Source organism: Homarus americanus, unplaced genomic scaffold (assembly GCF_018991925.1).
Source record: "Homarus americanus isolate GMGI-L3 unplaced genomic scaffold, GMGI_Hamer_2.0 scaffold11022, whole genome shotgun sequence".
Taxonomy (NCBI): domain Eukaryota; kingdom Metazoa; phylum Arthropoda; class Malacostraca; order Decapoda; family Nephropidae; genus Homarus; species Homarus americanus.
In genome coordinates, this window is record NW_024737068.1 from 1,868,593 (window position 1) to 1,885,085 (window position 16,493).

General features: G+C 38.9%; 1 protein-coding gene across 1 annotated transcript; it reads left to right on the top strand.

The window, feature by feature from the left end:
- The first annotated feature begins 378 nt into the window (after window positions 1-378).
- Window positions 379-16,493, top strand: LOC121872905 (DNA excision repair protein ERCC-6-like). The gene is made up of 15 exons (XM_042376008.1): window positions 379-524; window positions 1,241-1,313; window positions 1,498-1,846; window positions 2,783-2,912; window positions 6,536-6,681; window positions 7,460-7,800; window positions 8,313-9,524; window positions 10,101-10,276; window positions 10,548-10,693; window positions 11,328-11,444; window positions 11,922-12,017; window positions 12,161-12,262; window positions 12,686-12,864; window positions 13,511-13,732; window positions 14,307-16,493. The coding sequence occupies exons 3-15, from the start codon at window positions 1,505-1,507 to the stop codon at window positions 16,153-16,155; spliced, it is 5,058 nt and encodes a 1,685-aa protein (XP_042231942.1). The 5' UTR covers window positions 379-524; window positions 1,241-1,313; window positions 1,498-1,504; the 3' UTR covers window positions 16,156-16,493.

The window sequence follows — 16,493 nt, forward strand, 5'->3', positions numbered from 1 at the left end:
TAGGTTCTCTAAGGTCTGGTAATTTAATGTTTTTTTTTAATTGTTTAGTGCGTTAACTAGTATGTCGTGAAGTATTGTTAACATCTAGTTATCGTTTTCCAAGAGAAGATTATGTTTCGGTGCTATCTTAACTACGGGTTGTGTAACATACTTTAAAGAACAATTTATTTCGAAATATATTGTTTAAGGACTAAATTAGCTCATATATTAAATAAAAAATTGCATTACATCATAAATAAATTGATAAATTAGAAACTGTCGCTATAAATAAACCAAAGACTATATACGGCTTTGTGAATAAACAAACAACACTAACACTCCTGCCATCTAGTGTCATAATTAATAACTAAAACAAGCGTCACTGTCAGGAACAACTTACACCTCTTGGTTAACAACACAATGTTTACCTTAGGAGGAGAGTAGTAACCCTGAGAGGAATAGTTATAGCCATCTACTATGGTGTTCTCGTCGTAAATAATCACCGTATGGATGGAAAATTGTAGCTGTTAAACTATTAATAAAGTGTAAGTAGAGATGATAGTAGGAGGAGGTAGTTAAGATGATACAGTGTGTTGCCATCTCAATAATGGGATGTGTTGCACCACTTGAAGTAACAAAGACCGAATAAAAGAGCATTGAGAATATATATTGTGGTGAAAAGTTTCAGAAAGTTTTATGGGTTGTTTTTGGTATTAGTTGAGAATTGAAGGCTTAAGTGCACGTTATAATGAAATTTTGTAGAAGGAAAATCAAGATTGATTGTTATGATATTTTTCTTGAAGTATTCTAAGTAACTTTATCATCAAAAATATAATCTATAGAGATTATCTTGATATATATATTACAAGTTATTTAGATCTTGGGAAGGCTGAAGCAGTAATATTTCGACTTGAAAAAATAAATTAAGCACATAGATTCCTCATTGCAAAGTTTTTAATCCTTTTCTTGGGCTATACTTTGTTGATGTACTGTTTACCAATGTTTGTATACATCTGTCGGTGTATATCTTGAAGCAATACTGACAACTTGTATGACAGTAACTTTAATTTTAGTTATTTGAATATATTAAGGAATCTGTGTTCATCTCTTCAGTGAATTCACAGAAACCATCTCGTAATTCTCAAATTTTAACAGGATTGAACTTCTGACTATTGAACTGCTAAACTTGAGTGACTTGTTCTTGCTAAACTCAGGAGAAAGATAAACAATAGTTTAATAATATATTGTCTTTATTCCTTAGAGTTCTTGATTCTGTGGAAGCTCCTTTGGCTGAGAACTAAACACCTGTATTGTGGGAGGTGGAAAAATATTGAGTAAGTGTGATGATTTTTTACCCCAAGAGATTTGAAACATTTACGTAAAGTTCAGGTAAAATATTCATTCAAGTGTTTTGTTTATCTACTAGACTGTGATGCTGTACTTCATAGTTTTTATCACTGGTTTAGAAAATTGGAATAGAACTCCATTAATTGATATAGCTTTATCATTATTTCACAGATCCATCATGGAAACCCAAGTGATAGAAAGGCATCCTTCATGGCAGACTGAAGGCACAAGTGGTGACAATACAAGTGGTGACAGTAACTTACAGGCAGTTGCTGATGATCCTGTATCAGATGAAGGACATGTCTCTGGTCCTGACATGGAGAACACAATGCCTGTGATGTCTTCCTCCTCCTCCTCAAGCATCCTCCACAGTCTGTTGAGTGGAGACAATAAGACCGTGACAGGCGACAGTAGTACTCGCTCTATAGCTCAGGACCTACAAGACCAGGACGATGAACTTAGAGCTCTCGGGATCTCGGTGGTTGATCAGCTGTCTCTGGAACGTGATGTTGAAGCTGCAGTGAGTTACCATCCTTGCCTTTTGTTTTGGGGATCGTGTTAGTCGTGAGTTATTTCTTTTACATGGAATTCTTGTCTTATGGGGGAAAAGGGGGATATATTCATGGTTCTGAAACCTTTGGTACTGGCCTTCCCAAAATTCCACTTTTTACTAGAAATAAATGCTTTAAAGGGTCGTAGAATCTTAGATGATTATTTAACATTACTCAACTTTCTTATGCCATTGCACTCGACTAAACACAGGTATATGTACAGTCACTCAAAACCTATCTGTACTTGGGGTGACCGATGAATTTCAGAATGAACACTACAGCTCCTGTTGTCTCGGTAGGGTTGTCAAAATCCTTCATCCGTTGTCATATTTTCTCAACACAGTTTTTTAAAGATAGTTTTTTGAGTGACTGTATGAGCATTCCTTGATTTACAAAAAGGTTCTGTTGCTGTAAAACTCATTGCGAGTTGATGTATGCCGATATAGTTAATATATACTCATAATTGAAAACTATACACAGTACTGTACTCAGTCTGTTAACACACCTCGGGCAGTATGTGTACAAAGACAAACTTTTTAAGATTTAGAAAAATTTATGCTCAAGTTCTCAATATACAGTCCCTTTTCCTATCATGCTGCCAGTTCAAGGTGGCCACATATCATTCCACTTTCTTGTCTCATCTTGTCAAATGAGTGTTTGGTTACCATCCAGGAAAGTGTGTTGTTACTTGTCATTTATCTCCAGTTTTGATCACATATTAGTCTTTCTAGTACAGTATTTTGCTTTATGATAAAGATAACAAGATTCATTCCAGCCAATTATATATATATATATTTTTTCAGTATAATAATAACTTGTGTAGCTAACTAATAAATTTGATATAATTTTATCTTATGTTTATGTATTGTAGTATTGCAGGAAGTAAGTTCAACATCTTTTGGCAGGTTGACAAAGCAGTAGCCAAGCACACACGCAAACAGCGACTACAGATTCTGAAGAAGGAAATCAAAGACATCAAGACCAACATCAAACAGGGAGAGAACAAGTTAAATGACCTAAAGAACAGGCTGTCAGGTAGAGTGGACTGCTAAGGCCTGGAGAACCTCATTAGTTGTCTCTGTGTACATGTGGTTTTATTGACTGTCCTATTGTTATATTTGGATAATTTGAAGGAATTTTTTGTTGTTGCTCATCTTTCTCAACAGTTGTGTCCTTCCTCCGAGTTGAGCTGCTTAGGTAATTTTCATCAGACTGTCTTACAGTCTGCGCGGAATGTTAGTTCATGTGCCGAAAAAATATTGATATTTACGATTATGTTATATAAATAAAGTCAAGTAACACTTACCACTTCAATTAATACTTTGTAGTGTTTCCTCTGCGCTTCAGACAGTCTTTTAGCCTTCGAGGAACACTGTCAGCAAGGTTTTGCAAGAAGTCAGGTGGCAAGTTAGCCCAGGTATCCTTGATGGCTGCCTCTAGCTTCGGGATTGATGATGTGTCAGCGTCGCGCAGACGACACTTAACAATGGACCACAAATTTTCTATTGGGTTAAGATCTGGGCTACTGCCAGGCCAGTCATTAAGGAAAGGTACCTCAGTCTTTGAGCCACTGTATGACACTTTTAGCAGTGTGGCATGGGGCACCGTCCTGCATGAAAAGGCTTGCCTTAGCTTTATCAAATGATTCAGGTAAGAAATCACTGAGCAGTTCAAGATAGTTGTACTGATTCATCATCTGGTTCTTAGGGAGGATTACTAGTTCACCAACACCATAATACGTAAAGGAAGCCCAAATCATAAGCGAGGCAGGGTGCTTAACAGTGTACTGTGGGAGGTGCGCGTCTGAGTGGGGGGGACGGTACACCCTCCTTCCATTACTCCCAGTCACAGAAAACGTAGCCTCATCCGACCATAATACACTCCTCCATGTCTCTAAATCCCACACTTCATATTTCTTGCAAAATTTCACTCTATTTTCCTTCTGTCTCTTTGTCAACAGAGGTTTACGGCGGGCACGAAAGCTCTTAAATCCCAGGTCATCGTGCAGGGCTTGTTGAACACAACGTAACGAGACGTGACTCAAAAGACGGGTGTTTCTCTCTTTCACTTCATGTGCTGTGAGTGAGGGATTGGACCGAACTTGTCGAGAAATAACCTTAAGTGTCCGTGGAGACAATAATTTAGGCCTACCAGACTTAGGTAATGGAGCTGGTAACTCGTCCTCTCCAAGGTCACGGAAACGTTTGACAAGATTTTGAACAACTCGTAATGCCACACCAGTCTGAGCCGATATTTCTCTCAGTACATGGTTCGCTTTGTACAATGCAATCACTGCTGCAATATCGTCTCTTGTAGTAACCCTCCTGGACATCTCTGATGGCCACTATGTTGGGTTAATGCACCTTAAACTAGACAAAACATGGCCACCTGGCGCGGGAACCCGCACTTGCCAACAAACCAAGCGTTTTGGCATTCGCATCCCAGGACAGGCTTCACAACATATGATCTTATTTTTGCGAGAACTTAGTTCGTCGGCCCTATCGCGACTTAACATTCCGCGCAGACTGTATATGTGCCTTGTGACTGTTTCATCAGTATCAGTCTGTAAGTGTTCAACCTAACCATGCTAGGTTAGGTTAAAGTTTGATTAGAGTTAGGTAAAATTAGGTTAGGTTAGAATTAGATTAGAATTTGGGTAGGTTATACAGTCTGACCTCGCAAATTCGTGTCTCAGAAGTCCGTTTTTCTGCAAATCCGTGCATTTTCATGAGTGTTCCCTAATTACCGTGTTTATCGCTTGTCCGTGCTCGTTTGAGAACAAAATCAAATCAAATCATTACAATACTGTACTCTACTGTGGCTTAGAAATAAAGAAAATATAAAATAAAACTATAAAATAAGAACAATGGAGATCATGAGTGTGTACAGTATGTGTGGGAAGTGAATGTACTGTATGTATTGAGGCAGTGGGCTGTAACTGTTTTGCTGACTTGCCAGCCCAGAAGCTAGCTGCCGCTGAGCCGCAATGCCTTCCCCGTGTGACGTCATGGCATACACATAGCGCAGCATGACTGCAGCCACACCTCTCTGAATTAGCTGGGTCGCGCATCACCAGTCGTAAAAAGTACCAGACTTCGTTACTTAAGAAAAAGTATTGTTGCATTGGTAAAATGTTACTCAAGTAGAAGTAAATTATTAATTGTCTCAAATATTAAAGTAAATCCACAATACGTAAATTAAAGAAAAAACTAGTTAACTAAATATGAAAATAAAAGACAGCATTACGAGTGTTTATTTGCAAATCTTTCTATTGAGGTTAATCAGTAACTGATTCTCAAAATTATGGCTGTCCAATTGAGATCTTTTAGGCCTAAATATAAGCCCAGCATGACTAAACAAGTGCTCACAAGCAGCAGACGTGAAGAAACGCTTGTGATTGGTTAGCTTCCAAGTTTGTCCTGTGTCCTGTGATTGGCTATTTTAAAATTCCATTGTTTGGGGCATGTAACGATTAACGATTTTTGTTTTTTCTATTATATTGGTGTAAAAGTATTAAAATACCCTACTTAAGAAGTAAAAGTACCCAAAAATGTTACTTGAGTACAGCACAGCTCCTCCCCGACTTACGACCACCCGCACTTACGACCTGCTTCAGTCGTACCAAAATCTGGTCAAATTACGTATTTTCGAGTCCCAAAGTCAGTACACAGACAAAATTTTTGTTTGTAATTCACTTTAAAATGGCTGGCAAGCTTAAAAGTGAGAGTTTTGTGCTGCTGAGAAGAAAAAGACACATACCCATTTTATATTTTCTATGTATTATTTAAGCATTTCCGACTTACGACCTGGATTTGGGTCCCTCACCCCATCTTAAGTCGGGGAGGAGCTGTACTTAAGAAAATTTACTTACTCTGCACATCACCCAGAGGATGGTTTGAGTGTAGAAGGAACTATTTTTTTAACATAAAATATGTACTATTGTATTTTATGGTATGCTATGAATCAATTGTTTATCATAGCAATCTTTTAAATTTTTGATGTACTGTATGCAATTCTAAATTTGTTCAAATAAAGCTAACCTTGGGCTCACTAAATCATTGAACTGTGAACCATATAGTTAATATAGAGTGGAATAAGTGTTAACAAACTGTCTCATGAATATGGTATTGGAGTCTAAGTTTGAAACAATAACGATTTATTATACAATTAAATTTAGTTTCTTAGCATTTGATTCAAAAATTTTCCTGTGCTTTTAATGTTTATTCCGCAAATCGGTGCCTTTCGGAAATTCAGCCACAGTACGAAACCAATTAGCATGAATTTGTGAAGCCTACCTGGAGTTAGATTATGTTAGGGTAGATTAGTGTAGGTCACGTCAGATTTGGTGAGGTTAGGTTAGGGTTTGACTAGAGTTAGGTAATGTTAGGTTAAGTTCGAGTTAAAATAGAATTTGGTTAAGTTAGGGTAGATTATGTTAGACATGTACCTTGCAGCCAGTTAGGTCTCATAATACAGAGTGCTTTATGAGGGATTTTCCATTCTTAAATAACCCAAGAGATAAGATTTTAGGATCATTCTTCGATTTTATTGTTGTGATAGAATGCAACATGATTTTTAAATGTGTGTGTGTTTGTGTGTAAATCGAGAGGTCTTCGCCATCAGTTCATCTATGAAAAGTTTCTGTGTTTATCACGAAGGAATGCGGCAGCGAGTGGTCGACCCCCGGATGGCCATTGGTGTTGAGGTGGAAGTTCGGGATAAAACTCAGCAACTTAAAACCCTCACGACACGAGAGAGAATCCTACAGCAGAAACTCGAGTCGGCTGAAGTGAACGAGGCAGAGGTAATATGAGCAAGTTATTGTCACTACATCTTCTGTATCTAAGGCTCTTTATTCTTTAACCCCTTCACCAAGGGGACGCCAGCTTTAATATTTAATTTGACTAATGCCAGGTGACTTCGCCCAGCTCAAAGGCGACACCCCGTACATAAGGGGTTCGTGGTATATTGTGGTTGTTTCTTGAGGGTTGTAGAAAGGCTGAAGGTATTCATGGTAAGGAGTCTGGAGGTGTTAATGCCTTGTACAGTCTTGCAAAATTTTAGGTTTTAGTCTTTAAGGTGTTTCATTGTTACTAAAACTGCTGATTTTACACAACTTATGGTGTGGTCGCTTAAGTTTGTCCACCAGTTGGCAGATTGAGCTTTATCTGGAAGCATATTCCGGTGTATATATTTCAATAATCTTAAGTACTGGAGTCTGTGTACACAACATCTTTGGTGAGTTTCTAAAGGTAAGGTCCTGCTGTTTATACTTTATCATAAGTGTGCACCGGCTAGACTTCTCAGATAGGCCTTATTGATGACCTATTCTTGAGGGTATTTGTGAACCTCTTTATAAAGGACATTTAAAGCTGTACCATTGAGTGACTTGGTGGGTGACATGCATTAAGCAGTTTAGTATGAAGGTCATGAGCTTTTTTGGCAACACTTTAGAAGTTTTTAAAACTTTCTCTAGATTTTGCTGTTGGAAGCTGCTGAGTATATGGGTAATGTAATTCTTTACTTGAAGCTTATTAGTGTAGTGAGCAGCAGCGGTACAAGACAGTGATTACTACTTTCAGCTTGACAATTTGGACCTGGAGGATGGAGAGATTCTGGACGACGAGAGCGAGGACGGTGAAAGGGATCAAAATGTACCCAAATTGTCGGAGAATGAAAGAGACAGACTCATTCGTAATGGTCAGATGACGCCCTTTGGAACAGCTATGACCTCCACGGCCAGCAGGACGGTATCTGTGCGGCCGACTCACAGACCACTGGAGAAGCGGCCGGTGGTTGGAGCTGTGCAGGAGCAGTCAATCAAAAAAAGACCAACTAGAGCAGAAATGATCAGTTCTGGAGACATGACTCCATTTGGCTCAGTTGTCAAGATGGCTGAGAGCAGCTCTACAACAACCATCAGGTTTGTTGTCATTTTTCTCTAATTGCTCTTGTTTTGCATTAATTATTCCTTATCAGTTCACTAGAAATTTTAATTAACCATGTTAGTGGACAAATACTGGGCTAGAACAGAAAGATTAAGGATGAACTTTAGATCACCAGACGATTAACCCTCCTAGCTAATTGTTCTTGATGTTTAACCATCCTAGCACTACCAGGCAGGTTAGGTTAGGTTAGCATTATGGTGTTTAAATGGTCAGGTGAAATAAACTAGGGAGGCTAAGCTTCATGTGATCCAAAACCTTTATAGTCATCTCCTGTTTAAGTAAAGTGATTTGGTCAGACTCCTGTAGTTTGGTGGTCGTCGAGGTGACTGATGTGAGTTGAGAGTTAGTTACCATTAGTAATTAGTATAACCAAACCTAAGCCTCCCAGGTAACATGAAGGTGGTGTCTAATCTTCAGGTAGTCTGTTTTATTTCTGTTGTTGCTATGGAGTACAACGCCAAAAACTTAAAAAATATATATTTTCCAGATCATCAGACAAACCTCAGGGAGTTTTTAGTGACTTTGAAAAATACCTCAAGGATCAGATCGATCGACAGAAGCAACACAGCGAAGTTAATAAGGGAATCAAGCGCAAGAAAACGTCAGGAGACCCAACGTATGGTATAGCAAGGAAGAGAAAAAGAAAAATCAAAGAATATGTCAGTGAGTTTGATGACGTGGGGAATGATGATGATACATCGCTCTCATCGATAAAATCACAAGTCAAGGCAGGATTAGAGGCAAAGATGGACAAAACTCAGGATGCTGAAGGAGGGAAGAAAAAATCAAGAAAAGATCCACTAAAGGTGAGAATATTACATCCCAAGAAGAAGAAGAAGACGGAAACGGTGTCTGGGAGCGTCACCAGCCACCGTGAAGCTGACCAGTATAAAGAGACGCCTCGTAGGATCTTATCTGAGAGAGTTTGTTTTCAAGGGAGCGACTCTGAAGACTTCGATGCTGGAAGTGGGTCTGAATATGTGCCGTCAGATCCTGATGATGTTGATGATCTTGACGATGAAGTTTGTGATGACTCTAATGACGAAAATGCCAACTCCAAGGCGTTGAAAGGTAATCGCGTGGAGAAGATGGATAAAGCTGTGAAAAGGCAAAGAAAGAAGAAAGATAAGCTCGAAGAAGATAATTGGTCAGACGATGATGTGACGAAAAGTAAAGGACGAAAGTCTTTAAAGTCCAGAGACGATGGAAATATAGATGACTATGTTAAAAGGATTGAAAATTGGAAGGAAGAAAGACTTAAGAGGAAACAGAGGAAGATAATAGAAGGGGAAGATTTAGACTCGGAGGAGGAAGAGGAAGAAGGATATGAAGAATTTGACGGAGGTTTCAAAATTCCTCTAGTAATCTGGAACAAGTTGTACAAGTATCAGCGGACTTGTGTCAAGTGGCTGTGGGAACTTCACAGTCAGGGATGTGGCGGGATCCTCGGCGATGAGATGGGACTGGGAAAGACAATTATGATAATATCCTTTTTAGTGGGGCTGTCGTATTCTCGTCTGAGCAGTCGTCGGCAGCCGTGGAAGGGTCTGGGGCCCGTGTTGATCGTGTGCCCAGCGACAGTCCTGCACCAGTGGGTGAAGGAGTTCCACAAGTGGTGGCCACCGTTCAGAATTGCTGTCCTGCACGAGTCTGGCACTTTTACTGGGAAAAGACCTGCTCTTATCCATAATATTAATAAGTAAGTAAATGTTGGTGTTTTCTTATGATCTTAATAATTTTAATTGTAGATACGTCAGAATATTGTTATGTAGTCTTGTATTTTATATTTCTGTTTAGGGACTGGATTATCAGTTTGTGGGAAGGGAGGTTTCTCTCATCACCACTCCACCTCCTCCTCCCTGCTGGGCCTGGGTCGTGTGACATGCTGCTTGTAGTTCAACCCTTTGGTTACGAATTAACGTTAAGTGAATTAAAGCTGAAGGATGATTAGCTATAAAGCAATACCACAAACTGAGGCTTTGTGTGTCCTTATGGTGTCTGTAACAGTCATTTTTTAAAGTTTTTAGTTTATAAATCTTTAGTCATTACAGTAACTTACTTAAGTGTTCAGAGGGTAAATTATTATTATTATTTTTTTTTAATTAAGTTTCCATTGAGATCATGCCCCTTAGATCCTTACAAAGATACTCCTGATATTTAAGGAGTAAATTATTTGAGAATAGTTAAGGGTATTGATGCAGTTGTTCAATTATTTTAGTATAGTGAGTGTGAAAAGTTTAATAATCAATAATAAACTCCTTTTCCAACACCTGAGGTACTGCGGCATCCTAGTCACCTCATACACAGGAGCGCGCGACCAGTTTGAGACACTGCGTCAGTATGATTGGCATTACATCATTCTTGACGAGGGACACAAGATTCGTAACCCTCAAGCACAAATTACTCTCGCACTCAAGAGGTTTCAGAGCCCACATAGACTGATCCTCTCTGGTATGTTTCAAACTGTGTAAATAACTTTTGTATGGAACCAGGTGAAGATTAGACAGCCAGGCTTCTTTAACATTACCTGGACCAGTTAGGTTAGGTTAGCATTAGGTTAAGTTAGGCTAGCATAAGGGTATTTAATCATCAGGTGAAATAAACTGGGTGTCTTAATCTTCATGTGATCCTACTTTTCTTGTTAATATATTCCTCGGTGAAACATTATAGTGAAGGATTGTTGTCATTTCACTTTGCCTCACTAACACATATCATTGCATAGGTTCACCAATCCAGAACAGCCTGAAGGAGCTGTGGTCGCTGTTTGACTTTGTGTTTCCTGGTAAACTGGGAACACTGCCGGTCTTCTTGCAGCAGTTTGCCGTGCCCATCACTCAAGGGGGATATGCCAATGCTTCCAAATTAGAGGTAGACATCACACCAGATCTCTTGTTTTATTTGTTTATTTTAGTAGTTTAATTGATGTATGGAAGTAGTGGTATTGGCTATAAGACTTTGGAATAACCTGAAAATTAGTCCTACCTCCCATATATTGCCTTAAAATTAATCACCCTAATGCTAACCTAACCTAATCCTCCCCAGATAGCATGAAGGTGTTTAATCATCAGGTGAAATAAGCTGTGGGGGGCTAATCTTCAGGTGATCTGAGGTGGTGTAGATGATGACAGACAAGTGATGGCCTCACCGCACAAAGCTGCCATAACACCAAGACTTGTAGCTCCCAGCCATGAGCGGTAATGATAGTTGCCTCCAGACATCTTTTTTTATGGGAGAGTCATAGTAATTGTTGTATTAGTATCATTTGTTAGTGCTGGAGGAGTCTGGGTGATGAACCATACTCTCTGTCCTCACTTAACTGTGGAAGAGGATTTTCATGATCAGTCAATTTCTAGAGGAAGGTATTGAAATTCTTGGGTAGATTCTTTAAATATTGTTTTGCTTTTTGTGTGAGAAATTGCTGATGTGAACATTGAAGTTAGTGGGTACTAAATAAAATAAGTAATGTCTTGATTTGAAATACATGTTGTGTTGTACATTATAGGTACAGACTGCATTCAAGTGTGCCTCTGTGCTCCGTGACACCATCAACCCTTTCCTACTACGCAGAATGAAAAATGATGTGAGGAATCATCTTAATTTACCTGATAAAAATGAACAGGTAAAATAATTATGAGTGTAATGCATTGTAGCATATCTAATAAGAAAATCTTACATATTGACACTGGAGTAGAATGGTACAGGTGGTCTGTATATCATTTTGTCACTGAAATCTGTTTTAGTGTTTGTCTCTTCAGATTTTCCAAGAAGTTCTGAAATTTATCATGATAGTATGCCAGTAATATTACTACCTCTACTACTACTCCTATTCTGTAATTGGTTGTTTTGGTTCTTATAATCAAGTCATCCCTGCATCCTGAAGTCTGTTTCAGTTTTTTTGTCATTGTAGATAATGTGACAAGTGCAAACAGCACAAATTGGTATGTTAATCTTCGACATGTGCAGTACTTTGGTCATAGTGGATGGCTAGCAAATGGAATCTTTCACTAATGAGGTACACTTCAGTTTGTGTTGGTAGATAGATTCCCTGAGTAAGTTGAGAAGTAGTTAATGATGTTGTGTTTATTACCATTCCCAGGTGCTGTTCTGTGGGCTAACTGAAGACCAGAGGAAAGTTTACAGGGATTATATTGAAGGAGACCAAGTGAAGTGGATCATGGGTGGTCGGATGAAGGTAACACACTGAGGAACATGTACTTACTTGAAGGAATCTTGGACATTGTAGTATGAAATTGTTGGAACACAGTCAGATTTGTTTTACTGTGATAAGACCTTCGGAAACACACCTAAAGTTGTTATTAAACCTTGACATTACAGGTTTTTGTTGGACTAATTAATCTTCGTAAGATTTGTAACCATCCGGACCTGTACACAGGCGGACCAAATACTGATAATGGTGACTGGAATTCTGGCCTTCAGGTTAGTGTGAGTTTGTAAGTCTACATTATGTTGAGTCTTTCTTTTGTGCTTCTTGTTAATATTATCATTACCTTGATAAGTCCAGAACAGGATTTTGGAATCACTGTAGCTTAGTCCCTCAGCTTGTTTCACACAATGATTAAACACCATAATATACTGATCTCACCTAATTTTATGTACCTTAACCTAATCTTGAGGAGAAATAAGCTGGGGGCTAATCTTTAGGTGATCCCTTATTTGTCTAGTAATTATGTTAATGGTTGATATTAAAATCTAGAAGAAGCTACTGCTGTGCTGTACTGTACATGGTCACAAACAGAACAGGTTGTGTCTTACAGTACTGTATAAGAGGTACTCAAAATCATATACAGAGTATATGTAATAAAATTGACTAAGGTGCATGTCCTCTTGATGATCTAACAGCCAGAGTTGAAGTATGGGTGGTGGAGTCGGTCTGGCAAGATGCACGTGTTGCACGCCATCCTGCATCTGTGGTCACGTCAGGGTCATCGCGTCTTACTCTTCACTCAGTCCCGTCAAATGATGTGTATCCTCGAGAAATTCCTCGTGGAGGAGCACTACACCTATCTGAAGATGGATGGGTGAGACTTCTGTTGTGTATCTTGGCTAATGAGTTGAAGGAAGGATGAGTGCATTGCTTATCATGGTTTGAGAGTTAGTTGATGGATGAGTGTATTGCTTACCTTGATTTGTGAGTTGCTGGTGGTGTGAACATTGTTATAACTACTTGAGGTATCTTAATAAGGTTTTTAATGATACTTACCAAGAGCAAGACAAGCGACAAAGTGACTCGAGTTGTTTTTATGATACCGTTATAATCTTCATTTTTATTATTATTATTTACTTTCATCACTGGTCTGCCTCTCATACAGAATACCCTACATTACTGTTATTAGCCTAAGCATAAATTTTTTGGTGTTGAATGTATACCACTAATATTCTCACTCATTAAAGTGTGCTCTGTCTTATTTGGTTGTAATGTCTTTGATAGGTTGGTGTTGTGTAATATTTTCTTTGAATGTTTGTGTTATTATATCTTCTTTGAATGATGCAGTATTAATTCTTCATCAGTTGTAGTCTGTTGGTAGAGTTGCTTGTGAGTCTCTTTTTAAGTGGTTGAAGTATTCATGGCTGTTCGTTCATTATCAGAGATCATACTTTTTGTTCTCTTAGATAGAAAAACTGAATTATAGACAGTGATGGAACTACCTGTACTACTGCTTTCAGAACCACAGCGGTGTCCTCTCGTCAACCTTTAATCGAGAAATTCAACAACGATACATCCTGTTTTGTGTTTCTCCTGACAACCCGTGTGGGTGGGCTTGGAATCAACCTCACTGGAGCGGATCGAGTCGTTATATTTGATCCGGACTGGAACCCTTCAACAGACTCTCAAGCCAGGGAACGAGCTTGGAGGATTGGACAGCTGCGTCATGTCACTATATACAGGTGTGATGATAGTCAGATGTTTTAATTGTTAGGCTATATTCCTTACGGTATACAGTAAATCATCACAATATCAGACAAGTTGGTGGGGGGGGGGCTAGACCAAAAAGGTAAAATATCAGGGAATACAAAAGAACTCTTTTGAGTAACCATTTCTCTAACTGGTGCAAGGTTACTCATCTCACACCCACACTATGAACAAATATCTGACGAGTAACCTTTATATCTTCCTTTAGACAAATTACTGATTAGCATTGATGAAGTCCAGTATATTTACCCAATATTTAGCTTCTCCTTCCTCTCCCTAGAAATTAGTTAGTATCTCACTTCAGCTAAACTGTAATTCTTAAACAGAGGCTAAGAGCTAGGGTTCCCTGCCTGCTGTGGTATTGTGATTCTACTCCATGATGTAAAATTCCCAAACATTGTTAGAGTGTACAAACTGTCCCCAGTAGGCAGTTTAACATAATGCCCACATATTGTACATGCACAGTGAAGTTTCTTGTACTTGGAAGAGTAATGTGTAGTATTATAAAATATCTCTGATCCTGATATTTTTTATTTTCTTGATTTTCAGGTTACTGACATCTGGTACTATTGAGGAGAAGATCTACCACCGACAAATATTTAAGCAGTTCTTAACCAATCGTGTTCTGAAGGACCCCAAGCAACAGCGGTTCTTTAAGACGAATGACCTTTATGAACTTTTCTCGTTAAATGAGGGTGACAAGGAGAAATCAGAATCTTCTGCGATATTTGCTGGCACAGAGTCGGAGATCACCGTACAGGTTAAAGGTAAAACTAAAGATGATAACAGATGGGCTCAAGTACCCAGCAAACCTTCTACAAGTCAACAGAAAATTGAAGCCAGAACTGGGGGAGAGTCTTCAAAAAAGCATCAAGATATTAAAACTTCAATGTCGAAAGAAAGAAAGAAAATTAAGAAATCAGAAGATATATCAAGTGAGAAAAAGGAAGAAGATAATGATGTTTTAAAGGATAACAGCAAGATGGAGCGAATGAGAGAACTTGCTCGACGTTTGAGCCAGAAAATTGGAGTTAAATGTCCATCTAAAGATGAACCCAAGAAAACACTGGAAGTAAAGAAAACTAGTGAAAAAGTCAAAGTAGAAGATGACAGTGAAAGTAATGAAAATAGTGGTACTGATAAAATAGAGGCAGTTATAGAAGTAAAACAAGAAAATCCATTAGTGATAAAGGAAGAACAAGATGAAGGAGAAGAGGAGGTACCACTCCACACACAAGATCCACCTCAGGTTGATGCAGGTCATACAGAAGACAGTGCTATTAAATGTGAGGGGAAGGAAAGTGAGGACTTGGACATTGTGCAAGAGAATCCAAATGATGGTGAGATTAAAGCTAGTGAGGCAGTTGAGGGTAAGATACATCAACCCACAAATAAAGTTGAGCTGTCAGTGTCAGATGAGTCTAAGAAACATAAAAGGAAGCATAAGAAAAAAGATAAACACAGAGAGAAAGAGAGGACGAATAAATCTAAAAGGAAGGGTCGTAAGTTTGAAGGAGAACGCATAGAGTTTTTGGTGAAGAAGAGGAACTACCGTAAAACAGAGGAAGAAGAAGAGGCAGAAAAGGAAACTGCAAAATCCCAGGATCAATATGTGTTAGAGAAGCTATTCCAGAAGTCAGGAGTCCACACAGCACTAAGTCATGATGCCATCATGAGTAACAGTGATCCTGACTATTTGCTCATGGAGGGAGAGGCAGAGAGAGTGGCCAAGGAAGCAGTGAAGGCCGTGAGGGCGTCTCGTGCACAGTGCTTCAGACCTCGACTCTCGGATGGGTCATCGGGATCGAACAAGCGTAAAACCATATTTGGCAGCAAGAAAAATAAGTTGTTTGATGACACAACTGAGAAGTCTAATAGCAAGGTGAAGGAAACCAAGAAAAAGGATATTAAACCACGTATGTTCAACGGAGGTATTGAAGAGGACGATGACAGTCCTCCCAATGCAAATGAAGGAAAGGACTTCATATCCTTTGGTAAAAGTATATTTGGCAGCTCAGGGTCAAGTAGTAGTTTGCTCTCTTCGTCACAACTTCTGTCCCGCATGCGTGAGAGAAACAAGGGCATTACCGAGGACTGTGAAAATGAAGATAGTGATGATTATGACCCGGATTATCCTTCGACGGCCGCAATTGAAACGGAAGACGTTGAACCGGAGGTACAGGATAACATAGACTTGTTGGCCGATATTCGTAATTTTGTAGCATTTCAAGCCAAGGTTGATGGACGAGCCTCAACGCAGGAAGTTATAGAAAGATTTCGAGATCGTTTACCCTCAGAACAAACTTCATTTTTCAAGGCTCTGTTGACGCAAATATGTGATTTTCACAGAGAGACAAATGGAAAAGGAATGTGGTCACTTAAAGGAGATTTTAGATAGTCACGTTAACCTGGATATGATATGGTATAGAAATAATCAGGTAATTGCTGGTTAGTTAATTTATTCTTTATTCTTCCCTTAGTCAATCCTAAAGGTTAGGTAAGGTAAGGTTGGTTTCTGGTATCTACCTCAGTCATCTTCCTTTCTTGACCTTCTATGATCTTGGCCAGATGCTTTTTTCTGTACATTTCTCACTCTACCACCTCCCTCTTACACGCTCCTCGCATTGGCTCTCATATACTCCTCCAAAGTCTGTACTGTACTGTATTATACTGTACTGTACCGTATTAGACTGTACTGTACTATACTGTACTGTAGTGTACTGAATTATACTGTAC

What these genes read in the sequence shown, in the direction of transcription:
- LOC121872905 (XM_042376008.1), top strand. Translation starts at nt 1,505, where the DNA reads ATGGAAACCCAAGTGATAGAAAGGCATCCTTCATGGCAGACTGAAGGC. An exon ending in TCATGGGTGGTCGGATGAAG is followed by an intron (nt 12,018 to 12,160) that starts GTAACACACTGA and finishes TTGACATTACAG; the next exon opens with GTTTTTGTTGGACTAATTAA. An exon ending in ACTGGAATTCTGGCCTTCAG is followed by an intron (nt 12,263 to 12,685) that starts GTTAGTGTGAGT and finishes ATGATCTAACAG; the next exon opens with CCAGAGTTGAAGTATGGGTG.